The sequence below is a fragment of the Homalodisca vitripennis genome, chromosome 8 (genome assembly GCF_021130785.1).
Source record: "Homalodisca vitripennis isolate AUS2020 chromosome 8, UT_GWSS_2.1, whole genome shotgun sequence".
In the NCBI taxonomy this organism is placed as follows: Eukaryota; Metazoa; Arthropoda; class Insecta; order Hemiptera; family Cicadellidae; genus Homalodisca; species Homalodisca vitripennis.
The window spans coordinates 108,781,835-108,809,065 of NC_060214.1; the positions used below are offsets into that span (position 1 = coordinate 108,781,835).

Here is a 27,231-nt window from a genome sequence, read left to right on the forward strand (position 1 = left end):
AAATTATAAATAAACATAATTAGTAGATGAATTGCAACAATGTGTTAATTGTATATCTAATTCTCTAACAATGTAATCATTTTATGTCCAACTTTGTCTACACAAATAGAGATATTTAACTAATTAACAAGATGTAATTCAAATGTACATATTAGTAATTATTACTAATATACAGGGTGGTATTAATGTTGCAACAACTCAAAATATAGTATTAGTTGAAAAACAATAAAAAGATAATCTTAAAGCTGCATGTATTGTAACTAGGCTAGCAATATGACAAAAAACATTTTTTACAATTTGTCAGACAGGTGTTACCGTCATCTGTTTCTTGATAGAACCGAACTCAAGAGAGCAGAATACTCAATTGAGAGTTTGCTCGGTGTATATGTGCAAGTAGAGTACATGTGGTGGCGTTTTGGACTCTCCTATCCTACTTCAATTAGATCAGTCAGAAAGTGACAGTTTTTTTGATTTCTATTAATAGCTGGCGAGGTGCAGAGCACGTTTTTGATAAACTAAAAACATATTGTGATTGATATCCTATTGTATTTGGAAGTGCAAGTTTTATCTTGGTTGTTTGAAATTACTTTCCAGTCATAAGTTACTAACAGTACTGAAAATGAATGGTCCTATGAGCATGTACAAATTAAAACCCGTGGTTCATTTCCCCGATTCTATAAATATAACCGATACCATGTATAAAATGAAGAATATTTACAGCTCTAATATCAACCCTTCAGAAGAAACTTATAGTATCACCAATGGTCTCCCTAACGTTTTGGAACAGGTTAACAAGCTGTTAAAGGTTTACTTTTAAGTTTTATATATTTTATGTCAAATCTGTATTTCTAGTAAGTGTTCACCTAGATCTGTATTACCAAAGTAATCTATAGTTTGGCATTATTGAGAATGTTGCTAAATTGCAATAAACAAACTAAAAATCACATGGGTAACTTAGGCCTAGTTTCTCATAAAGTACTAAGCATTGCAAACTGAACAGGGAACCAAATTATCAATTAGGCTCTAAATACCCAGCTGCGGTATAAGCAATTGAACGACCAACCAACACAATCGATCATGATTATTGAATCTTTGATATTATCGTGTTAACCCTTTGAGTGCCAAGTATTTTTTGAGTGGGTATACTGAAAAATGCCAGGTATTTTTTCTAGTGGGGTGTACCTTACCTAAAAGTGCCAGCCCTTTTTCAGGCATTTTGCAAGGTTTTATTAAAAAATTCATAGTTCAATTATTTAATAAGATATCAACATGATTCTTTTTTTTATTTTTCTCTGAAAACTCTGTTTAATTAACATAAAATAACAAAGTTACCATAACACTAAATTTAAGAATACCAAAAATAATGGACTTACCTAAAAAAAATCAAAAATATTTTTTAATTTCATTTTTCAACCAAATATTATTATGACAAAAAAAATCATATCCTTTTCTTAGTCCATATCACTGGAAAGTGTTTGCAATTGTCTGTAAATCTTGAAAAATTTATATTATTATCTTCAATAATGAGTAAGTTATACAACTTTTAAGAAACTATTGTCACATTGTTTTTCTGGTAGCTATGGCAACCAAAAATGTTTATATGTGAGTTTCATAGTTTAAGGTTTGATCGGAAGTGTACTATAACAATTTATTTTGAAAAGAGAACGATTCTTCACAAACATTTCAATATGATATTATTTAAAAATATTAAAGGTTATAATTTTTAGTGACTTTTTCCCGAACTTCCGGTAAAATCGGACGTCGGCACTTTTCGACCAACTTTTGTCGTCTGGTAAAATCGGACGTTGGCACTCAAAGGGTTAAAGATTGTTATTTTTCACTAAATAAACTGATAATAGTTATTTGTATATTCCCATTAGTAGGTTAAAATGTAGAAACTACGGCAAATATTTTTTCAAGTCCTGACATCATACTCATTACCTAACTTTCAAGAAAATGTTTTGATGACATGCAGTGTGAAAGCATAAATGGGATAATTAAAATTGATGGTGCTGGAAAATGATCTCTGTTAAAAATAAATTAAATTATGATCTTAAAAAAGCAGGCAAAGACAAAAGATTAACAAAATCCTACCCTTGTAAACTATTTTCTGTTAAATTAGTTGTTTGGGATATGTAGCTTTATTTTGGAGAGGTAGGCCTAAAGATCAGATTTTTTATCGATTTAACTTGCCATGGCAAAATTACAACATGGATGTCTTATATGGAAGTTTTACTAAGTATTAACAGTGTATGTGAGTGTTTTGTGTGGATTTAGTAATCTAGCTTATTATTTTAATGTGATTAATAAAGTAGAATTTTAAAATTAAATTTATTTTTGTATTTATTTGTAGCTTTTTATACATCTACTAACATTGTAAAATTAAGCCATCAAAACAATACACTCTGTTTTAAAGATTCACCAGATTTTACAAGTTTTCAAAGTAGGTTAATAAAACTTGAAATCAGCCTTTTCTTACCTGTAAACTTAATTAAAACTGTATAAAATGTTGTGAGATTCAGGCAATTCTAAAATATTAATATTTAATATGCCCCAAGTATATTTTGACACACTCTTTGTTTGTTATCACATATTTTATGAAACTAGTAAACTGAATGATAAGACCCATAATGTTGTGTGATGACTTTGTTAGTCATATAGTGATGTATATTTAATAAATTGAAATATTGCATAAATTTTAGATTCAAAACACACATTAATTTATTTCTTATCTTTTGATTGAAAGTAATTGAATTTAGTTTTTTCTAGTGGATATTATACTTTGATCAATTTTCTTGGACTAGAATGTATGCTTGAAAAGTGAAATTGAGACTCATGTTTGTTGATCAATCCAAAAACAAGTCCAGAAATAGTATCTACACTAGGGTGACCAAATGTCCAGAAAAACCCGGAATTGTCCTGAAAAATTGTTTTGTGACACTCTAAAGTCCTGGAATCCAGTTTTAAAAATATATTTAACTGTAGTGTTTCCTATTTGATACAATAAAGTAATATATTGTGAAGATTTCTTTGACTGTTTGTGGTCAAACTGTGCGCATGTACTTTTGTTGCACTTAACTAAACAAAAAACAACCATGTTTTGACAAAATAAGGTCTGTTGATGAAAAGGTTGTGTCAGTTAAAAGTTGTACTTGTATTCATGTATTAATTAGTAGTGTCGTATTGAACTGCACAGTGCCGAAACTGATTGCAAACTGATTTCTTATTGTAATGATTTGAACTGTATTAAAAGAGAGTGTTTTGGTTATGAGTGCATTTAGTCTTTGTGTTACATTTATCTCAATATTAAAACAAACACTGTGACCCTGCAAATAAATCATAGAAATATTTTTGGGGAGACATATTCGTTATTCGGTTGTTTTTTATTGGAAAATTCGATAAATTATCAACTTCGATATGTACAGTTCATATACACAATAAGTTTTAATATTCTTTTGTATGAACTTATACATAGAATATTAAGTTTTAATATAAAATACAGAAACCAGAATAATCTTGTACATTATAATAAACAACTCAAATTTAACACTAACGTTACAAAGCAACAAAACCAACTATGGCCTAGACTTAGATATCAAAGAAACCTTACAATATTAATAACTTGCCTAGCTATATATCAATGAGTAACTACTTTTGTGAAAGGAGGAAAGAATTCTTCCCATGGGTCATCAGTAGCCAAACCCACATGTTGAAACCACTTAAACAAATCTCGTCACTTGTGAAAAATTTCTCACATATTTTCCTCATTCATCGTCATTTTCACAGTCTCAAAATATTAGTTACTTCTTGCTGTTTATTGCTTAGATCAAAATTACTGTAGACAATAAGTTGAAATCATATACTATGTTAAATAAATCGTAATATAGAATTATTCCTTCGGATAAAAACATTGAACCATTTGATAAAAACAACCGAATAAAGAGTGTAGGCTGCTTATCAAAGTCTACCCATATTTTTCTGTCCGTAGAACAATCGACCAGTTAGTCGTTGGGGGGGGGGGGGGTCTGGGTGCAAATTTGTTCTGGTTTATTCCAAAAATGACTTGATCATCTTAATCTACACCCACACAGATGTTTATTTTATGTAAGATATGTTCCTGGATGCCGAGTCGGCTTATCCACCCAGATTTGAGTCCCAGTTTTCTGAAGCTAACAAGTAATCAATCATCTGTATGTAGCCTGATGTAATATGATAATTTTGGCTAGACCTTTTGATCATCCACAAAAAGTGATAAAAATAAATACTCTGAGGTCTTAGGTATTTAGAAATTGGTAGACGGTTTCAAATTAGTCTCAGTTTTATCTGTTTTGTATATATTGCTCATCACTGTTTCAGAATTTATCTTAAAGGGCTTTAGGTATTATATCCTAATGAGGTTACCAAGTTCGCAAGCAAACTCAGCATGAGTTGAGCTTAGAAATCTCTAGCTTATCTCCGGGACCTGAGGTCTGTTTGGAGATTGTGGGGAATGTTACTCAAATAGACAAAGATGACTATTGTGTGTGGCCAGAGGCCCATACTCAACCAAGTATAAGTAAGGTAAGTTAAATGGGGTCATGGATAGAAAGCTTCAGACAATACTGCTTGAAAATTATGGAAAGTTATGTTGTTAGAGTGTTACAAAGTAACTAAACTAATATTGGAATACGTATTCTCTTAATTGGAGAAATTAAATTTATTTTCCAAAATTAAAATTTTAAAATTTCGTTAAAACTGTTAAAGGCTAAATATATTCTTTGTGAATTTATTGTTTTATCTCATAGTGTACACAAAAAAGTTCCTTTTCTGTTTCAGTATTAAAGGTTTGTTCAGAGATTATTCAATCTCTAGTTAGATCTTACTTTTAGAGCAATTTTTTTGAAAGCAATTGTTTGAAAGAGATAATTTATAGTGGAAATAAGACTCTTTTAGTTACTACTACCGTTTTGTGTCAACACTATGCCGACTCATAAACTATTAATTTATTGTTTTATTTCATAGTCTACACAAAACAATTCCCTTTCTGTTTTAGTATTAGAGGTATGTTCGGAGATTATTCAATCCTTAGTTCGATCTTACTTTTAGAGCAATTTTTTTTAAAAGAAATTGTTTGAAAGAGATATTTATAGTGGAAATAAGACTTTTCTAGTTTCTACTACCATATTGTGTCAACACTCTGTCGACTCGGTAAACTATGTAATGACGTCCTTTCTCACTGTAACTGCATTCGCTAACATCGTATTCTCTTGCGGAACACGATGTTGATAAAAAAATTTCCATTATGGCAGAGATTTGGGAGTTATTACCAGTGAGTATTGGTATGCACAATAACATTTATGGATTATTTTTCTTCAAATCCAGATTGTCCTTAATGATTTCAACAAGTTCTCTATTGTTGGTCTATGACTGCCAGCTTACATATTTTGAGCCAAGACACAACTAAATATTTATGTAGAATTTTACAAACAATAGTTGCTGAGATTTCTAGGTCATCTTTTAGTTCAACAGTTTACCACTTTACGTTGATTGCCACATGAACATGTTAAACACGTACAGTTTTTTTTTGTCATTGAAAATTCCGCTAGAACACGAATTGTGCACTGAACTGTGGCCATTTTTAAACTGCCTAAACCATACTTTTGTTTTGGTATCCCCATGGCTGATGTCAGTGATATATCATCATGGTTTTTCTTATCGCATCAATAGCTTTGGACGAAAAGTGGCAAAGTTTTTGAAAACTCATTGGAGATTTTATGATAGGGATTTTCTATCATTGGAGTGTAGGGTTGTGATGCTAGAACATGCAGTGGCAAGCTGGGTGGTGTGACAAGAACATGCAGTTCACTGAAAAGGTGGAATGGTTCGTCCACTCCCAATAAATATTCCTCACAGACTACATGATATATCTTCTAAACGTAAGGTGTAGCTGAAGGTTGAATACTTACCGAAAAAAACTTATATTTGAAACATGCCTAAACAAAAACTTTTATAGTTGTTTTGATTTACAGAAGTCTCCTGTTGAAGTGGAAGAACTGAAAAAGCGCCAAGAAGCCATCCTCAAACAGCTAACATACTTAAAAGAACAGATGCTGGCCCTAAGGGAGGAATTGGGCAAGAAAAACTCAAGCTCAGATCCATCAAGCTTAGTTTCTAAAAAGATAAGCCCATCACATACCAACATCGCTAAAGAAGTATCGTGGGTAAGTAGACTGTTGACGGCATTAATAAGATCCTACTATTACATTTTCTGCATTTCAGTTATTATTAAGTCAGTCAAGAGACTTAGGAAAGATAGTAATCTCATTAGTAATATCCAAGATATCCAAAAAAAGTTTAGGCACTACCACATATGGAAGTACTTTGATTTCAGTATCATATCTTACAAACAGGAAACTCTTGTTTCAGCAAGGCATAAATTAATTTTGTAATCTTGTCATATCTGGTTTTCAGGCACTCAGAAACTTTTTACTTTATAACTGTTGGCTATAACCGTTTCAAGCTGGAAGAAAAAATTATTACCTCTTATATCTGCGGCATTGATTTTATTAAAGTTTTATAGAACCATCACATGCAAAATCTTTATTTAACTTACATATGTTTTTGTATGATTACATTTTTCAATAGTAAATTATTTTTTCATATTGTACTTAAGGTTTCCGGTACCACACAATTTTCAGAATTCTGTAACAAAATACAGTAAAGCAATGTTTATCTAAGTCAGGTAGTAATTTGCTGTTCTGTATTTTTGTGATTATAAAAATGTAATGTCAAAAAATAAATTTAAAGCATTACAACTGTAAGAAGTAATTTAAAACTGTTCTGTGGATACCTCACAATGTCTATGTTTAGCCATGATTGTCAAAGTGAATACATTTTACTTGTTTATTAATTTAAAATTGTATTATTTTGATATTATTATTATTTTTATTTATTTATTTTGTTTATTGTTTGTTAAAGTATCGTAATACAGTGGTTTAAATATGCAGTATTAAAGGCATGTATTTATTTTTGTAGTATTAATGGAGTGAAAATGACTTTTTTTCAATCTTTAAAATACTTGAGCAGTTTGAATTTTTTATACCAGTTTCCTGAGATTTGATATATCCAATTTCTGCTGAATTTGGTATTGTTTTGGTTCATTAAACTACTTAAGTTAATTTTAAAGTGCTTTAAATCTCAAATGTCATTTTGTGCATTTGCGGTATGAACAAGCACTATCTCCTACAGCCATGGGTTATCTTGCTAATGAGTGAGTGCACTGTAAAATAACGGTTCTCTTTATGTTGTAACCTCTTAATAGGGCCAGATGTCTTAATTATTACTGGCCAGTTTCAATGTATTGATTTCTGTCAATTCGCAGAACCATCATGTGATCGAATTGGTCTTTATTATTGCTTTAATGACGATCACGTTTTCATTTAAATAACACTGCCACAGCCTGTTATACTAATATTGGTTAGATGATTTACTATGTCTATTACCGGATCAAATAGCACAAGGTTTATGGAATAAATGTTTGTTAAATTATTAGTATGAGGACACACAGAATAACTTCAATCCGAACAGAGTAAACACGTTTTTCCTTTAAGTGTTTACTAGATTAGTTAAAAAATAATTTAAGTTAAAGTAAGATTATTTAATAAATGAAATTAGGACTAAGATGCTCACTCATATACTTATCCTGTGGACCAATGATTCAAGTTGACTTCCAGCCTAACACAATCGCTGCAGCAGGCTGCTTTTGTAGTACTGCCGTACAACCGCGCCACGCGATGGGTCTGCTAAAGCAGCCCCCCTCCAAAACCCTAACTCATTGTGTAAGGTCAGTAAATTACTAAAAAGTAAAAAAAAAACGAAAAAAACAATTCATGAATTGACCATTCTCGGATCACCATCTTACTTCATTTTCTCTGTTGTGTTTTGTTTGTTGTTGTTTTTATTGCATCGTGACTATGTATATGTAACTGGTGTCCAGTGTAGGATGATATTGAACATCTGTTTTCTGACGGATAAGAATCTGTGTATTGTAGCGGTATCACCTGATTTTGCAGGCACTCATATCAGTATGCGCACAGATTATTTTACTGAAAACATTATGTTATGCATAGGAGAAAATCGTTGATCTAAAAATCGTTTGTCCTGTATCTAAGGCAACTGTGTGGGCTGCAAGGTATTGTACTTGAATAAAAAAAACTGTGAAAAGGAGTTGGAAAAAAGCGAACACACCAAATAAAAAACTTCATAGGAAAAAAAGGAAGTGACCCGATAATTGTACCACAGTTGTAGTTGTTGATAGGAAGGTTATTTTAGATGTGATAACGGATTTTTACATCAACAAAAAAGATGTTCTAACTTGTAAGAAATTGTTACCATTACTACGTTAAAAAATAGGGTTTAATTGGGGTTATTGGACATTAAGATGTGTTATAAAGGAAATGGGATTCAAGTGTAGGAAATGTGGCCAGGAGAGGAGTTTTGATAGAATGGGAGGACATTGTGAATTGGGGGTACAAATATTTACACCAGATAAAATCACTAAGAGACAGTGATGCTTAGGTATTTGGATAAAACATAGGTTGGCGGAAACTTGACTTTCCGCAAGTGTTGGCAGATTAATACTATTGATGGTGTTTTACCCAATATAAAATCATTTAAAAGTTGTTGATATACAATCAGAACATAAGTTTTTTGGCTGGAGGTTAGCTGAACACTGCGTGGAGACTATCTAAATTTGCCTGCAAACTCAGTGCTGATCATGGACAATAGTCCATACCATCTAGTGCAAAATTTCAAAGTACTAAAAAATCATCACCAAAGAAATACTTGATTGACTAGCTACAGAGACAGTGGAAAACTAAGTACCAGGAATACGATATATAAATACACCTTCACTGAGAATATTGTGGACTCAAACTGACCATTCTAAAAAATAGCGACTCACTGAATTATATAGTGTTATTTGGCTTTTTTTGCAGAAACAACAGAAATCAAATTCACAATTAGATTGTTCGAGCCAATATAGCAAGTCTTCACCTTGAATTGCATATGTCATTTAACTTGATAACTTATAATTTGCACAAAAAATAACTACTTATTGATAGGAATACATTTTAGCTCTTATGAGCTGTTAAAAACACTGCAAAATACTGATTGCAGATGTAAAATAAATAATTCATAGCAGGAAAACAGTTTATTCTAGTCAAAAACATACAATGGGCAAGATTTAGTGCTTGATTTGACCTTTGCAGTTGTACAGTTTAGTTGGTCATTACCTACAAACCAATCTAACTGGGATTTTTGAAAAGTAATGTAAATGCTATGGGGACACAAAGTCTCTTATTTTAAACATAGTAAATAGTTTTATTGTGATTAAACAAATTGCAAACTTGTGCAAGGTATATTATAAATAAAATAGCAAGTTCATTTAATTATCTTTCGTTTTGTATGCATTACTTTGCATTTTGAGTAGTGTTGATTTGTAACAAAAGCTACCATAACAACTACATTGTAGCTCCATGGCCGTTACATGACATTCAAAAACCTACGAAGTAGCTCTATGGTCGTTCTAGGTTTAAGTTACAGTGTATGCCAAATTTATACATTACTCTTTTTCATGTATATTTCCTAAAACTGACTTCATTCATTTAACAAGAACTTAAAAGAAACAAAAATAAATGTGCTCATTATATTAAAAATTTAAATTTAATTCTTGTTCTTTAAAAAAAATGTGTACTAAATGTTTCATTCATAATTCTCTGGAAACTTATTACTAGCTTGTTACTGTCTTTACAACATCAACATCAAAGCAGCTGTAGACAAAGCCTATAGAAAAGAAATATGATATTTAATCAAAGTTATTAACTCACAGTATTGATTGAGCTTTTTTTATTGGTGGAAATTTTCTAGCCATTGGAGATTTAAGAGGCAGAAGACAAATACGTCTCAGTGAGACAATCTTGTTATCAATAATGATAACATGCTCAATGTGTCAGTCGTCTCTGTGACAAAATCTAGTATACATTCTACAATGGAAGGAAAGGTTAACTAAAACAGTTTTATACTATTCACAATAATACTATTATGTACTATTAGTTTTATTTATTTATGTAAAATAGGCACTGTGCTTTATGTCTGCTTATCTGTAAAATATAGTCATATCACTGTACTATTATGATTAGTACAAGTAATCTTTTGTTTATCTATATTGAGTAGTAATCTTTACACCCTATTTTTGTACTGAGTAACTTTTACTTATGAATAACAACATGTAAGCTTTCTATTTTGTATGTAAAAGTCTTAAAAAATGTTAATGACTGTTTATAAAGGATAGCTGTGGTTCAGTTAATTTTTTTCAAAATATTCTGCTGAAGCTAATTTTTAGTTATACTAGTTGTAACACCTTTTCTTTAAAAGACATGATCGAGAACGTGTAGGAAGCTAAGATTTTTGCAATTGTTCTCATGTTTTAATTGGAGTCCATTCTACGCCAATGCAATTTTAGTTGATTATATTAATCATTTGTAATTAAAAAAATTGATACCCATTTGCAAATTTTTAACATCCCGGGGATTGAACTTGTGACTCCTGGGTATAGAGTCAGAGCTTAGTCCTATGTCACAGTGAAGCCCTTGGTTATGTCAGGTCAATCCTATGTTACAGCAACAGAGGAGATCATCAGCTTGAGAGCGTTAACTCACATTGTCTCTGATGAGACTACCAGCAGGACATAAGTCTCATCGGATCCGGTTGTTAATTTATAGTTGAAATCTCGTAAAGTGATAATAATCAGCTTAAATCATTCTACGAGGGTAATTCGGAAAGTAAGGTCCGATTCACGTTAACCAGACAAACAGTAAGCGAGCAGCGAAATGCGCATGCGCCCTGACTCCCGGTATGCATTGCGCGCAGAACGACGCCATTTCCAGTGAAATCGTTGTAGTCTGCTGTTTTCTATGCCTATTTAAAATGTTTAAAACTATTGAACGTCCCGCCGACTGTGAAATACGGTCTGTGATACGGTTTTTTGACAGCAAGGGACGTTTCAGCAGCGGATATTCATCGACAGATAAGTGAAGTGTACGATCCAAATGCAATGAGTGACAGCAAAGTACGGAAGTGGGTGAGAGCTTTTAAAGATGGACGGGAAAATGTCCATGACGAACCACGATCTGGTCGGCCTTCAGTGATCACCGAAGATTTGGTGAAAAGCCGTCGATGAAACAATTCTTGAAAATCGGCGATTCACTGTTTCTTCATTAGCAATAGAATTTCCAAACGTGAGTAGAACCACATTGTTTAAAATTGTTTCTGAGATTTTTGGATTTTTCGCAAATTGTGCTCACGTTTGGTTCCCAGGCTGCTTACTGAGGAACACAAAAAAAGAAGAATGGGTATTGCTCTTGAATTTTTGATCCAATATCACCAGGAAGGTGATAACCTTTTAGACCACATTATGACGGGTGATGAGACATGGGTTTCCCACATAACCCCAAAAACGAAAACGCGTCGATGGAGTGGCGTCACTCGACGTCACCGGCATTTGCGTCGTCACTCGACGGCGGCGGCCGACTTCTATGACACCGGCATTCAAAAACTTGTAGATCGTTATGAAAAGTGTTTTAAAAAAAGTGGAAATTATGTAGAAAAATAGTGATTGATGTCAGGAATGAAATAAAACAAGTTTTTTTGAAAAATCTGTTGTGGTTTTTTTTTAAATAAAACAACGGACCTTACTTTCCGAATTACCCTCGTAAATAAAGGAAAGTGAAAAGGAGTGTTTAGGATTACTGGTCCTTTTTATAATTTTTGCATCCATTCTGTTCACTTACAACACTCAATTCACCGTAACAGTAATTGAAATCAACTGTGCTCAAGTAGAATGACTGAAAATAGTCATTTGTAGTAATAATTAAGTTCTTTTGTTTTGCATATATTTTTTTCATTGTATACTCAACCTGCTTTATTTCCTTGGCTGTTAAACTTTCTGGTACTTGCAAACCTATTGTTATAGATTAAATAGAAAGTTAAGAGCTGAATCATTTGATGTGTTTTCTGATCTGAAAGAACTTTTGGCACCCATCGAGTACAAGACTTTTGTTATCAGAACCTGTCTCTCACTATCTCATACAGAACAGCTGGAAATTATTTTAAACATTGAATAACAGTTAAATGTGATTATTGCTAGTTATACCATTGGATTTCTCAACAAGTTCGTCAGTGACCACAGGCGGCCTGTGACAACAACTTCTTCACTTCCTTTATCTGTGGTTCATACACAACACAAAGTTCTCTGTGCATTTCTGCTGTTAAATATGGTGCAGCCATGAAGAACTGAACGACAGCGCTCACACATTTCACACTTGGGGGGGACTTTCGATTGAAGCACACATTTAGGAAAAATTAGCACTTGATCGACTCTCACTCCACCATGGATGAATGCACACTGTCCTGATACGCAGATTAGTACAAAATTGGTGGCGCTAACCCTTCACACCTTGCGTAGTGAGCAAATAGAGTTTACTTTCTAATCAGCTGTTGTAAACTTTCAATATTTTACACAACTAATCTAGAAAATTTTGATGAATACAAAACCCATTATCACTACTAGCTGAGACAGGACATTGTGCGCTCTTCGGTTCGTCACCTGTCATTGTGCGAGCATGTAGTGTCTTATTTTGTACTTCAACAAATTCTCCATTATTTTACAAACATCAGGAATCATTGAGGGTTGCATTACACTCCTGAAAGATTATCTTCTCAACCAGGTATATTATTCTATTGAAGACTTTTTAAATTAGTAATAAACAAAATCTATGTTGATCGGTTCTTTAGTAACACCATTATTGACATTGCTATAAACAGTTTCTTTTTAGCAATTATGAATTTTGTTTAACAATTAACATTTTAAAGTATTTACCTTTTTGACATATCATATATGTACATATAGTTAGGTGTAATTGAAGAAAATAAAATTGATGATAATTCTTATGCCTATTGATACAAATTTATTTGCCAAACATTTTTTAAGAGTATACTCATTTGATACACAAACTAATAAATACTTTTGTCAGACAAAATAATTACTGAAAGTATTGTACATTTGTATGATGTGTATCCTTTACAATTGGCTGAATGGTTCATAGAACATGGATCAAGGATGGTAAAAAGAAAAGAATCAAGAATCTTTATTGTTGTCCTACTTAAAAGTATTAACAATGTCAGAGCTGGTATGAGTTAGGCCACATCAATTGTCACATTTCTTATAACTAATTAAAATTCCTTAAAACCAGTTTAAAATTCAACATTTACAACTAATTAAAATTCCTTAAAACTAGTTTAAAATTCAACATTCAATGTTATTAACAACAAGGAATGCTGAGAGACTTCCAGTTTTAATGCACAAGATTATTTTGAGAATGGTGTAATTTGTTGATTGGTTGAGTAAAAAAAATAAGCTTCCACCTGTCTTCATTTTGACTTCCAATAGTTCCGTAAACAAAAGAACTCTCAGTATGAAAGGAAGATCAAAGGGGAATTGATTGAAGATAATTTCCACTTAGTTCTCTTTCCAACAAGAGCGACTGTTTATTTATTAGTCAGTCTGTTACACCCAAAACTATCTTCCATATGGTGTAAACAGCATATAAGTAAAATGGTACTCAATGGTTTCATATGGTTAGTAGAACTACAATTAAATTCAAATACGTTTGTTTTCATGAAATTACACAACTTAATACATTTATATGAAGTAAGAAATTGACAACACATTTAAGCGTGTTGCCCAGTTTTGATCTAGATTTGTACAAGAAGAAATAGTTTAAATAACAAATGCTCTATAGAAATATCCAAATAATAATAACGTCTTGACAGTTTATACAAATAAATTAAGTACAAAAAATGTTTATTCAGATAAAATATTAAATTTTGAATTTGATTAAACATATTACAAAATATCTATGTGCAAGTTTTGAAATGAAACATGTTAAGATTATATAACACAATATTAAAAAATAATAAAAAGACATCACAACGTTTTAGATACAATGTTGCTGCGAAGTCTTTGTTATAAGCGGAAGTCATTGACTTTATCAGTAATGTTTAGTAGCGGGAGGTGAAGGTGAGGAAAACCCGGCAATGTCTGGGACGATCATTTGATAATCAAGAAAGCTTTAGGAACAGGAAGCGTGAGAGGAGACAATATTTAAAAACTGTAATCAGTGCCCCTTGCATCATATACTAATGCAAGGAGGTGCAATATTGCATACTCTGAAAGCTATTTAGGATGGATAGAGAGGTGGATGATTTGATTTATAAATATTATGGTACCTTCTAGAGTTTTAATTAAATGGGTTCTGTAGGATGGTGTGATCAAGGAGGTGGTGCTGCATGCCAGTCCGGACAGTCCGCCGTACTCTCTACTGGCTATCAACCTGCTGTGGCCTGACGTGTTGAGGCTACAAGTAACTTGCCACTCACACTCGTCGGTGCAGACTCTACCTCCGCACCTGACCGCCTTCTCCGCTCTTGCCGCTACTCCTGCTCCCACCCTGCAGGTGCGGCTCATCTGGAAACAGAGTGAGTAGTCCACCGAAAATATTGATATTTTCAGGGCTAAAGTGAGTTGTTTAACCCTTTGCACTCGAAAGGCCAGCAGCACTGACCACGATGAGGTTGCAGACAGCTCACATTAGTTTTGCCATAGTTTGTCCTCGCAAATCATATGGCCAGTACAGATGGCGGCGCAACTGTCATTGACAGCTCGGTGGCCATATTTGTTGTTTACCTCCCAGATCGGAATTATTTTTCAATATCCTCCGTGTTATCCTACTACTCATTAACAGACAATCTCAGGTATTTCAAAATACTTAAACTGTGAAATTTTGCTCTAAAAGTTAAATGAAATAAATCTAGGGAATTAATCGTCCACTGACTACAGCTATTAAACTTTAATGAATAAATTAATAAAGTTCAGAATTAGAATCTTTAAAATTTGGAAATTATAAATAAAAAAAAAGATTATTCTTAGTAAAATGTCTTCCAGATTGTAATACTGTTACAATAAAATAATTCAATTTGCAATCTCTGTGTTAATCAGCTGAGTGTACATTTGATGAACTCTCACAATATACATAATGGAATACTAATATTAGCTATAAATAAAGTAAACTTGTCTATGTGATAAATTTAAAAAAAGTTTACCATTGAATATTTCTTTTGTCATTCATTTTCAGTATTAGTTCTATTTTAAGATTGTGCAATTGATTTTTAAACGAATAACTTTTTTTACATTTTGGTTTACTATCCTTTAAAATTGGTACTATTTCTTAAGGCAGGAAGAATTATAAAATTGTTTTATTATTCTACAAGGAGTGGGAAAATTTTGGGACATTTTGCAATCATGCTCAAAGAATAACAGTTGAAGATAAAGACATGAATTTTTTACTGTATATACAAAGTAATTTCATAAGGAATAATACTATTAAAAACCATGTCTTTTTCTTAGATTAGATTTAATTCAAATAATTATAATTTCCTTAAGTTATAAATGAATAATAAAACATGTCACTCCTTGAAGTTAACTCAGTACATACTAAAAAAATGTAACATTTTTATCTTCAGTGGTTTTTTTTTATTTAGACCTAATAACAAAATTGCCTGAATTCCACATGTTAAATGCTTGTAATTAGTTCTTTATGGAAAAATTTCTACTATTTCTATCTTGAAGGAATTGTCTAACAGAATTATAAATGTTAAATAACAAAATATTTTCCTAACAAAACGTTGAATTCACTACCTTAAATTCTATCTAATGCTGTTCAGATATTTCATTAGTTAAATTAATTATTTTTAACCTCGAAACAAATGAAATAAAAAGATATTATATCTTTAAAATATAAAATATTTGTACATATCCCTATTTAAATGTTTGTAAAATAGACTTAGTTAAGTGTTGTGTGGGGTTTTCAGTGGGTCAAGACTGCGAGTTGGTGATTTCTCCTCTGAGTCACTGCGCGATACGTGGGGAGGTCAACCTACTGCGTTATCTGTACCGTACGATCTCGACCCCAAGTGACGACTTGCTCAGCGACCTCAAGCTAGATAGCACCCTGGACATCTGCCACCGGCTGGTGCACGCACGCACGGTGCGCGACAAGCAACTACAGGTGCGAGCACTCAACGCGCGGCTGGGAAAGTCCACGTGGTTAGGTGGCGAAGAGATGGGAATTGCGGACCTGGCCGCGTGGTCAGCTCTACGGACCGTCTCCAACGTCGATCTGAGCCAGAACATGAGCAAATGGCAGAGTCGGTGTTGTGCTGCAATTGGAGTCGGTGAGTTATGAGGTACACTGGAATGCTTGAAATAAATTTTAAGAATTACACTTTTTTCATAATTAAAGCGTTCTGAGCTTAAATCAATTTTAAAAAGAAAATTACTTGACCAAAACGTGTTATGAATTGTTTCATACATTATTGCAGCATGAAAATCATACTGTTTAATTACAAAAAAGTTTATCTTGAGAGTTACGGCAATGACCAAGTCAGTAATAGATTACAGGCAAAAACCAGGATGTGTTGTGAGCCGCAGTGATATTCCGTTATTGTTTTTTAACAAATAAATGCATATTTTGTAAATTTCATACAAAAAACACACATTAGAGTTAAACTTGCAGTGCAGTATATAGTTCAAATATACAATTCACAATTCAAAACCTTATTTATTTTCCAAATAAAGAAATTACAATTCCATAATAGATTAATATATACTATAATAATTTTAAAAATATGATTAAAACATAAATATTTCCTAAAAATATAGGAAAAAAGTACCCACATAGGCAAGCCTGTGCGTGGGTACGAGTCATTGAAAAAAGAGGTCGACCTACATTGCTGATAGTATTATGCTATTAGCTTGCTTTTCATCAAGAATTGATTACATCATATGGCTATAAATAGCAAATATCAATACCAACTGGAAGCAAACTTCTATGGCGGTCCGCTTTATTTGAAATTTGGATTTTTTGAGATAGACTTTTCCCATGACCTTTGGATAAACACATCTTTAGTGTAATGGTATATAACAGAATTGCTGCTTGAATTTAGTTTTTTGTTTCAATTGAGTTTTACTACTTAGTGATTTAAACGCTAATCAGTATATTTCTAGATTGTATTTGAAAGTGTTTGCTTAATTTTTTATTACTTACCATCAAGAGAATTTAGCCCTTTAAATAACAAAATCAAGTTTTGTTTTGGTCTCTGAAAGCTTTTTTTCCTTGTTCATTTTTTTACATCAATTAGTGTCTTACTTATTTAGTACGATTTTCAGGTTGATTTTGGTGCCACTAAAAAATGATTGAAATTTAAGAGGCTGATTTTTTTGGTCCCATCGGAACAATAAAACTGAAAACTTATGTATGATGAAAATTTTTGATAATGGCTATATGAAAATAAGAGATTAAAGTTGGAGCATCTTCTTAGGATGTATAAAATTAAAAAGGGTGAAAATTCTAAAAATATATGTAGGTATGAATAAATCATAAAATGTATGTAAAACTATACATAGTAGTAAAAATGTCCACCTCACAATCTAAAAATTGTTTAATATATGAAATGGATTACTTTATAGCGAGATGAGTAATTTCTTTTTAAAAATGGCCACTGAAGTGTTCCTGGCGGTTTCATGAATTTTGATCAAGTTCAATCCTGTTCATGGTACAATGTGTGCAAAGGCCAAGTCTGGTGGACAATAAGTGCAGGTTAGTTTTAGCAAAAATTAATATATGGTGTAAGTAAAGATGGTGTGCAGTGTTCTTGAGGTGCTGCTCTACACGTTGTTCTGAATCAACAAATCCTATTAACTGCAGAAGTGTTCCTACATAATTATGCCGTATGAGATATGTGACTGGAACAACCCGAAGTAGCATGTTCTCAAACTGTCAAATGAGATTATGTCCCTCAAAACTTCCACAACAGAAAACACCCAAGAGATTTTCTTAAATAGGTTGTCTTTATATTCTGACCAGGTCAACTTATAATTAATCCAGATTCCTAAAAGCTTTACTCACAGACTCATCATTCGCGGAAAAGCTCAATAGGATGTTCAGGGTTTTATCGGAATAACAACCCAGCATCTGAATCAAAGGTGCTGTTTGATTTATATTTAGTTTGATTTAAAACTCTTTTAAGGCATATTGTAGCAAAATCATGGAGCAACATATACTTTTGAAAACTTGAATGGTTTCTTCGCCCCTAAGTTCAGTGTTGTTGGATCAAACTTTTATTTTGGAAACATTATTTTCCTTATTTACTTGTAGTAGGTGAAACAAATGGTTCTCATCTTCTTTGTATTATATCAGTATCTAGTTTAAATATTAGTTTCAATAAAAAAACAGTGTTTTATATTTGGTGATTTTCTGTTTGTTTCAGAAGCAGCCTAAAATGTCTTCTTTATCTAGTAATATTGTCAAACAATTAATAAATATTCCTCAATTTCAAGGAAGATATTTATTTTCAAATCCTCTCTGATCACTTTGTAGTAATAGTCCTGAATCCAAGAGCCAATTATCCACTTTCTAAGTACACAATATGGTGTTTCTTGAAATCAACAGAGGAATCTCTCCTAAGAAAGAAATCAATCACTAGCCATACTATTTTCGGTGGAGGTCGAAGTGGAAAGGTTGGTTTAGAAGCATAAAACTATAATTTTTGTTTCCACATAATCTTTTTCCTAGTTTTTAGACACTTAAACTGACTGTCAGACTTATAAGTAATAGTTATGTAGTGAGAGATCAGCAACAATCAAGGACAAATTAATATTAAAATAACATATGTCTAATTATTATTAAAAACAAATTTACTTTTGTGGTTTGTCTGACGAAGATAGCCTTGCTATTAAATCACCTCACAAAACTAAAAGTTTTAAGTATTGGTTTGTATGTTCTAAATGTAGTGATTAAGGTACTTCTAAACCAAATACAAAAATATATACATCAGACACAATAATAACATGGTATCAGATCCTAGTAAAGTTAGTAAAATTTTTATTAATTACTATCCTGTCCTGTTCTTTTTATTCTTTTCACGAATGACCTACCTCATTTCATGCAGGATTTTAGTAAATTGTGACCATGTATGCTGACGTCACTGCGCTATTGCTAAGTCAGACTGACCCAAAACAACTAGAGATAGACAGCTTTATACCACTAAGCATGGCAATGCAGTATTGTCATGGCAACGACTTGGTTGCTAACGAAAGTAAAAGTCAACAACTAATATTTGGGAGAGACGGAAAGACCGTAGGGCGACTTCCTGAATCTTGAAGTTACCTCAACCAAATATCTTGGCATTATAATAGATGGCAGTTTATCATGGACACCCCATATTAACTCCCTTTGCAGTAAACTCAAATAGATATCATAAAATAAAAAATATGTCATGTTATATAAGTAGTAAAAATGTAATAAACATTACACCACTTAATTTAGTTCACTTAAATATTCAGTCATTAAGAAAAAAAAGTTGGAATGTTAGAAGTAATGTTGAATGAATTTAATTGTAATGTTGTCAGTTTAAATGAGCACTGGCTTAACTCATATGAAAAATTACTTTATGTACCTGAAGGTTTTGTTGTGGCTGACATGTATTGTAGAGAAGAACCTTATAGAGGTGGGGGCTGTTCCATATTTATTAAGGAAAGCATCGATTTTGAAATACCAAATGTTAATTGTTTTTGTGTTTTAAGTATTTTTGAAGTAGTTGCTATTGTTTTAAAAAGTTACCACATAGTTTTTAGTTAGTATATATCGTACTCCTCAGTCTTGATAATAACTTATTCTTGACAAAATTAGACAATTTTTTAAGTTTTCTTACCAGAAGGTTTATGCCTGAATATGACTTAGTTATCACAGGTGACTTCAATGTAAATATTTCAGATAACTCACAAGAGTCTCAAAATTTTCTTAACCTTCTGACATCTTATAATTTATTTTGTTTAAACAAAAATCCTACTAGAGGATTGGCTTGTATTGACAACATCATAACTAATAATGTACATAATGTAAGTGAATGCAAAGTTTTCAAACCACATATATCAGATCATGATGGCCTTTATTGTCAGATACTTAGGGAGAATATAGAAAGCAAACAGAAAGATGGCATCACCTTGTAGTTTTAGAGTGCTATCTGTAAAAAGCTATCAATTCTCTTAAATACATATTAAGTGAGACTGACTGGAGCTATTTGCTCTGTGAGCGGAATGTAGAATTGCTATTTACAAATGTGTTAGGTTATCTTAGAAATACCTTTGAGCAATGCTGTCCTATAAAAACTAATAAATTCAAACATAATAAAACAAAGCAAACAAATAAGTGGTAACAACAATGAGTTGAAAAAAATTAAAGGAAGAGTAATTGTATGCTATAACTTATATGTCCAATGTAATAATGATGTGTTGGACAGAAAAAAACAATTAAAAGAACTGTATCAGAAGGAAAAAAAAAAACATTACAGATATAAAATTAATGAGGCTAAAATGTTACACAATAATGAATTTATTGCAAATTCTAAAAACAAGTGCAAAGCAGCATAGAAGGTAGTTAGAGAAGAATCTGGTGGAAACAGTAGAAATCTTGAGTGTCCAATTAAGTCTAATGATTTTAATGACTACTTCATTAATGAGAGAGAGAGAGAGAGAGAGAGCTTTATTTCAAAATCACAAAGACCTGAAATGCGTTACAAATTAATACAATTAATTACAACAATTTTCTTGCTTCACAAATCAATTTCGGTTTTGAATCCATGATTAGTGTGAAAGTGTTGCCAGTTCAAAAAACTCATTCACACTGTAGAAAGGGTTTTCAAGAAGCCACCTGGTGAGATGAAGCTTTAGCGTTCTGGGGTTCTCACTCTTGATGACTTGAGGCAGGATGTTGTAGAATTTTGCCCCCTGCATATGATGGTTTTTTTTTAAAAGTGTCCGATGATGAGCAGGAAGGCTAAAGTTTTGGGCATTTCTGGTATTATACCCATGCAGGTCTTGATGTCGAGTCTTGCTGATTTGAAGTCGCCAGGACGATGACTTCGTAGATGTAGAAACCCACAACTGTCATCAACTTCAGCTCCTTGAAATGTCCTCTGCAGCTGTCTCTCCATCCCAGCCCAGACAACAGCCTCACTGCTTTCTTCTGAAGAACGAGCACACGTTCTAAGTTGTGTTGGGAAGACGCACCCCACGCCATTATACCATACCTCATATTGCTCTCAAAAAGGGCATGGTAGGCAGTTAAAAACTGCTTCAGGCGTGCTAACTGCTTGCGTTCTTCTGAGGGCGAATAGGGCACTGCTGAGTTTCTTGCAGAGAGAATCTATGTGGTTCCTGCCAGTTCAGCGAGTCATCAATGATTACTCCAAGATGTTTTGTCGCTCTTCACCGCCTGGAAGTCAGGCAAAGCTGAGACTTCTTGTTTCTTGCTTCCAAAGATGATTTGGGTAGTCTTTGATTCATTGAAGACTAAGTCATTGCTCTGGCAGTATTCAATGGCAAGGTTTACAGCTATAAAAAGAATTTACTTCAAGGGTTTCTAAAGATTTGTGCGCTGTTAACAAAACCGAATCGTCAGCATACATAACTGTGTGGCTTAAAGGCTCAACGTACTGAGGCAGGTCATTCGTATATAAAATGAAAGAATCGGGCCAAGGACCGACCCTGTGGAAACACCTCTTTTCACTGGTAGGAGGCTAGACCTAGTCTTAGTCTCAAGACCATTCACCATCTGTCTGATCTCCACAAGCTGCTCACGATCACTGAGGTAACTCTTAAACCACTTCATATTGGATCATCCCGAAATCCAAGAAATCTCAGTTTATCAAGTATTTAGGTCATGGCCGAGACAATCAAAGGCCTTACTCAAGTCCATAAACATACCAATGACATTTTTGCCTTCATCCATGCTATCCACTATGTGTTTCTACCATGTCAACAAGAGCTGTCTGAGTTGATTTCTTGTGAAGGAAGCCATGTTGACTCTTTGTCAAGATATTGTTGTTGTTAAGGTGCTCAAAGATTCTTATCAGGACAATTTTTTCTATAATCTTTGAAAATGTTGAAATGAGCGATATCGGCCTATAATTTTCAACACTGTGTTTGCTTCCGTTCTTATGCAGTGGAAATGACTTTGGCGAATTTCATTTTCTTGGGAAATCTCCACTTTTGTAGGGACAGATTGGTAACATGTACTAGTGGGAGAAGCAACTCACTTTTACAGACCTTTACAATGCTTGATGATATCTCATCTAAACCAGCAGATGGTTTTACTTTCAGGCCATTTAGGACATCGCTTAGTTCTTTTGGAGAAGTCGGCTTGAGTACTACAAGTGGAGATTGGATGTAAAGAGGTGTGTTTTTGAGTTGCGGGTGTGATGGACCTCCAGAGGATCTCGAAGGACCTTTATTTAGTGTTTTTTCTGCTATGGTGGCAAAAATGCTCATTAAAATAGTTAGATATTAAAGTCGGGTCTTCTACCATATTTCCAGAAATTTTGAGATGATCCAGATTTCCTGCTGATTTTGTCTTTTTTCAGGTGTCTCTCATTGTTGATAAGTGTTCCAAATGGCTTTGGATTTTGTTTGTGGAGTTATTAATATGCTGAGCAACTGAAGTTTGCGTCTGATAGATTTCAGTTTGTTATCGTAGGTTCTTTTGTGCTGGGCAGCAGTTTGTTTGTTGTCTTCTTCTTTTCCACTCATGATAAATTTTTTCTTCAGCCTCAAGAAACTGTTTGTTTGAGTGCTCTTGCTTCTGCATCACAGAGTGGTATAGTCTTAAAGTTGTTATTAATTCTCGATTTTTTTAGGGGACAAACCTTATCTAGAGCTGCTGTAATAATCGAAAGAAAATTATTGGTAAGCTTCGTTGGCATCTTCTGTTTTGAATACAGTGTCCCAATTTTCTTCCGCCAGGCAGTGTTTTAGGTTGTTGAGGCTACGATTATTTGAGATGTCGTCTGACTGACGATGATGAAGTTTTCTTTCTAACTGGAAGGTTTAGTTAGTTTGCATAATTGGCCAGTATGGTCAGAAATGCCAGTGTTGAGAATCTCCACATCCATGTTTCTGAATATTTCCACTGTCAACACATACGGCGTCAATTGAAGAGCGTGTATTCTGCGTGACTCTTGTTGGTGGTAGGGGTAACCTTTCCATGTTGTATGAAAGTAAAAGCTCATTTCAGCAGACTGCCTTCAGGAGTTTGCTTCAACAAGTCGATGTTAATATCACCAATCATCACCTTTATGCAGTTTTGAGATGGGAGTGTAATCTAGCACATTCGTGATGACTTGAAGGGCTTGCGTGATAGCTTGGTTGCTGTTGGTGGGGGGGTCTATATATTCCCAGTATGAATTACACTGAATTTTTTTAGTATAGTTGGACTGTAACTGCAGACATTTCACATACCAAAGGGATGCTGTGATGTTCAAATGTTTATTCCATGTATTTCGCTATCCAATGTTTTGTGCTTAAAGATGGCTACTCCACCCTTTATATTGTCCTCCCTGCAAAAAGAAGAAACCAACTCATAGTTGATTAAACGAGTGTTACACATTTTGTCAAAGTTTTGGCCGTGCTCTGTAATTACAACTACATGGGGATTCAGAGAATAGAGAAGGTGATTGAAGCGGTCTATTTTGTTACTTATTCGGTCAGCATTTTGGTGGAAAGATGACCAAGGATTTTGTGGTTTGGGAGTCTGATCTGATCCCAACCTCACAGTTGTTATGATGATCCATTGTCACTTGTCTACCCCATTTCCGGAGTAGAAGACTTTGGTTGTGGAATATCCTGGAAGGATATGTCACTTTCTTCCGCCCCTTCTTCTTGTAACTCATTTCTAAAAAAGAAGTTTGTCTGAACACCTGACTGCCTCCTCCTGTTGTTCTCGGCTGCAATTCAATTGTCCTTTGGCTAGTTTTCCCCTGTCGATGGTGGTTGAGGCAGTTTTTCTGTTGGGGTTTGGCTGATTCCCCTGTCACTTTTGAATGCAGCTCAATTGTCATTTGGCTGGTTTCCCCTGTCAACGGTGGTTGAGAGAGTTTTTCTGTTGGGGTTTGACTGATTCCCCCTGTCACTTTTGAGTGCAGCTCAATTGTCGTTTGGCTGGTTTCCCCTGTCAATGGTGGGTTGAGACAGTTCTTCTGTCGGGGTTTGGGTGATTCCCACTGAATGCACCAACAGAAATGAACATTAACAAACCTATTGATGTCATGGGAGCAACCATTATTTGTAAATCAATACTTACATAATAATAATAATTTAATAATGCAAAATAAAACATTTGTCTGGCATGCAATAACTGAACAACAGGTAAAAAAGATTGTCAGTAATTTTAGCACATCTAATAGTGAAGACATATATGGGTTATCAAATAGAAATAATCAAAGAAAATCATTGATTTTATAATTAAGCCATTGGTTTTCTTATTCAATAGAGCTTTAACTGAAGGTGTGTTCCCAGATGTGTTAAAATTTACAAAGGTAATACCAATCTATATAAGAAAAGGAAAAAAAGTCTGATCCATCAAGTTACAGACCAATATCATTAATTCCCGTAATAAGTAAAGTTTTTGAGGCATGTATTAAGGATCAATTATATAATTTTTTTTTGTTAATAATAATTTGCTTTGTGTTGAACAGTTTGGTTTTATATACAGGTTTGAATACAATTAAGGCCGTTGAATGTGTTATTAATTATGTTTTGAATGGTTTTGAAGATAAAATATAGACATGTGCTACTCTGATTGACCTGACCAAAGCTTTTGATTGTGTCTCTCATGAAATATTATTGGAAAAATTGCAATGTTATGGTTTGGGGGGGTGTGGAAACTTGGCTTAATGACATCCTATTTGTGTAACAGGAAACAAATGGTATATCAAAATAATGATGGATCTAATTGTCAATTAATTAAATCTGGTGTTCCCCAGGGATCTGTCTTGGGACCATTCCTATTTTTTAATAGCAATAAATGATTTCCCAGGTAATATAACCATGCAAATCGGTATTATATGCAGACGATACTACTTTAGTTTGGAGTGGAAAAGACATGAGAAAATTGCAAATAGATCAGAATGTATCAATGAATATTGCAGAGAGCTGGTTTAAAACAAATCATTTTAAATATAAATAAAAAAAAGACAGAATCAATTATATTTTCACTAACTAAATTAACTGAAGCAGAGTCTATTAAACTACTTGGTCTATACTTAGACAGCAGTTTGAAATGGGATGTACATATAAAATACCTTTGCAAAAAGCTATCTAAAATCATTTATTTACTAAGAAAACTTAAACTGTGTGTTAGTGGTGATATGTTGTTCAATGCGTATTACGCCTTTTTTTCACTCTCAGATTGTATATGGTATTACTTTATGGGGAAATAGTACTTATATGGAACAAGTTTTTAGATGGCAAAAATATGCTTTACGGACCATAAAAGGACTGGACAATCGTGAATCTTGTTTTTCCCATTTTCAAAGAATTAAAAATAATGACACTCCCATGTTTATATATATATATATTTCTGTCTAATAAACGTAAAAGAAAATTTGCATAAATATAAAATTAGATCTGATATACATAACTATAACACAAGAAATAACTATGCCCTAGATTTACTACCTGCTAGACTTACAAAAACAAATAACAGCATATTTTGCATGAAAAATCGATTATTTAACAAATTGCCTCAATCCGCTCACACTGTCTCTGTTAATAAATTCAAATATTGCTTGAAAAAGTGGTTAAAGGAACAATTTTTCTACAAGGTTGATGACTATCTAGCTACTGATTATGGTAAATTTAAGGACATCTTTTTACTAATTTTTTAATCAAAGCTAAATTCAGATTAGATAGTTAAATGTATGTATTTTAATAAATTTTGATGTAATGTATATAGGCTATTCACTGTTTATTGTTTTAAATTTTATTAGTTAATGTTTTTTGTGTTTTTATCTGTTGTCTAATTATTTATTCATAAATGTATGTCTTTTAGTCTATTAATAATTTACGTTTTTATTGTTGAAGCTATTACAGTGTAGTTTATATAGTGTTATAACTATTTATAATGTTTTATATTTGTTTCAGTTTTCACTTAAATATAGTGGTTATATAGTATGTCTTTTAATCTATTGATAATCTGTGTTTTTAATGTTAAAACTATTACAGTGTACTGTATAAAGTGTTGTGGCTATTTATTATGTTATTCTACATTTATTTTTCTATATTTATTTAAACTTTCATTTAAATATAGTAGTTACCAACAACAACTCAACAAGCAATAAAAAAATAAAATTATGTTGTATTGATATTGACGGAAATCTATTGCATCACTGTATGATTAATGATGAATAAAATCTTGAATCTTGAACTAAGTTCAGGATTATTTGTGATGCGTAGAACGATGACCATAAGCGACTTAACTACAGCAAAGACTGCATATCAGGCTCTCTTTGAAACCCACCTGCGGTATGGGATTGTTGTTTGGGATGGAACCACTATATTAAACATTCAACGTGTCTTAACTCTACAAAAAAGAGCCATCAGAATACTGGGGACATTACCACCTAGACAAACCTGTAGAGGAGCTTTCCGTGAACTGAGGATTCTTACAGTCACCAACCTTTATATTCTGGAAACTGCTACCTATGTCTACATTAATGCACCTGAAACTGCACGCAGCGGAGTATAATATCATCAATACAACACCAGAAATGCAAGAAACTTCTGCCTTCCAGTACACAGACTAACATCCACTGAGAAGAAACCGAGTTACACTGGAGCAAAAATATGGAACTTACTGCCAGAGGAAATAAAGACAACCAGCCACCTTCATTTTAGAAGACATCTAAAAACCTGGCTGCAAGAACGACCGTTTTATTCCTTGGAACGAATTTTACAATTGGAGACGACCTTAAATGTGACCTTAAATGACGACAGTAAGTTAAATGTGGTATTTTTACTTTAGTTCTATTACATTGTTTCACTGTATTAATATGTATTACATCATGTTGACACCACTACTAGTCTTGAAGACTATGTAAATAAAGATTTTGATTTTGACTTATATCACTGCAATTAAGATCAAAGCAAAATTTAACACATCTCAAAAAAATCTTAGTTTTAATGCTTTAAATGCACAAAATGTTTAATACAAATCTAGAAGTTATTCTTGTAACAAAACAAAA

At 33.0% G+C, this 27,231-nt stretch overlaps 1 protein-coding gene across 3 annotated transcripts; it reads left to right on the top strand.

Moving 5' to 3' along the window:
* Window positions 1-498: 498 nt before the first annotated feature.
* Window positions 499-18,492, top strand: LOC124367864 (aminoacyl tRNA synthase complex-interacting multifunctional protein 2). 3 transcript variants are annotated; one of them, XM_046825035.1, is made up of 5 exons: window positions 499-805; window positions 6,009-6,200; window positions 14,358-14,574; window positions 15,967-16,341; window positions 18,424-18,492. In XM_046825035.1, the coding sequence occupies exons 1-4, from the start codon at window positions 620-622 to the stop codon at window positions 16,338-16,340; spliced, it is 969 nt and encodes a 322-aa protein (XP_046680991.1). In that variant the 5' UTR covers window positions 499-619; the 3' UTR covers window position 16,341; window positions 18,424-18,492. The 3 variants fall into 3 exon arrangements, with proteins under 3 accessions (XP_046680991.1, XP_046680990.1, XP_046680992.1); XM_046825034.1 differs by having other exon boundaries at window positions 15,967-16,329; XM_046825036.1 differs by having other exon boundaries at window positions 501-787; window positions 15,967-16,329.
* The last annotated feature ends 8,739 nt before the right edge of the window (window positions 18,493-27,231 follow it).

Excerpts from the sequence above, each read along its gene's own strand:
- LOC124367864 (XM_046825035.1), top strand. The coding sequence starts at position 620 with ATGAATGGTCCTATGAGCATGTACAAATTAAAACCCGTGGTTCATTTC. Across the intron at positions 6,201-14,357 it reads TCGCTAAAGAAGTATCGTGG|GATGGTGTGATCAAGGAGGT; the intron begins GTAAGTAGACTG and ends TGGGTTCTGTAG. Across the intron at positions 14,575-15,966 it reads GCGGCTCATCTGGAAACAGA|TGGGTCAAGACTGCGAGTTG; the intron begins GTGAGTAGTCCA and ends TGGGGTTTTCAG.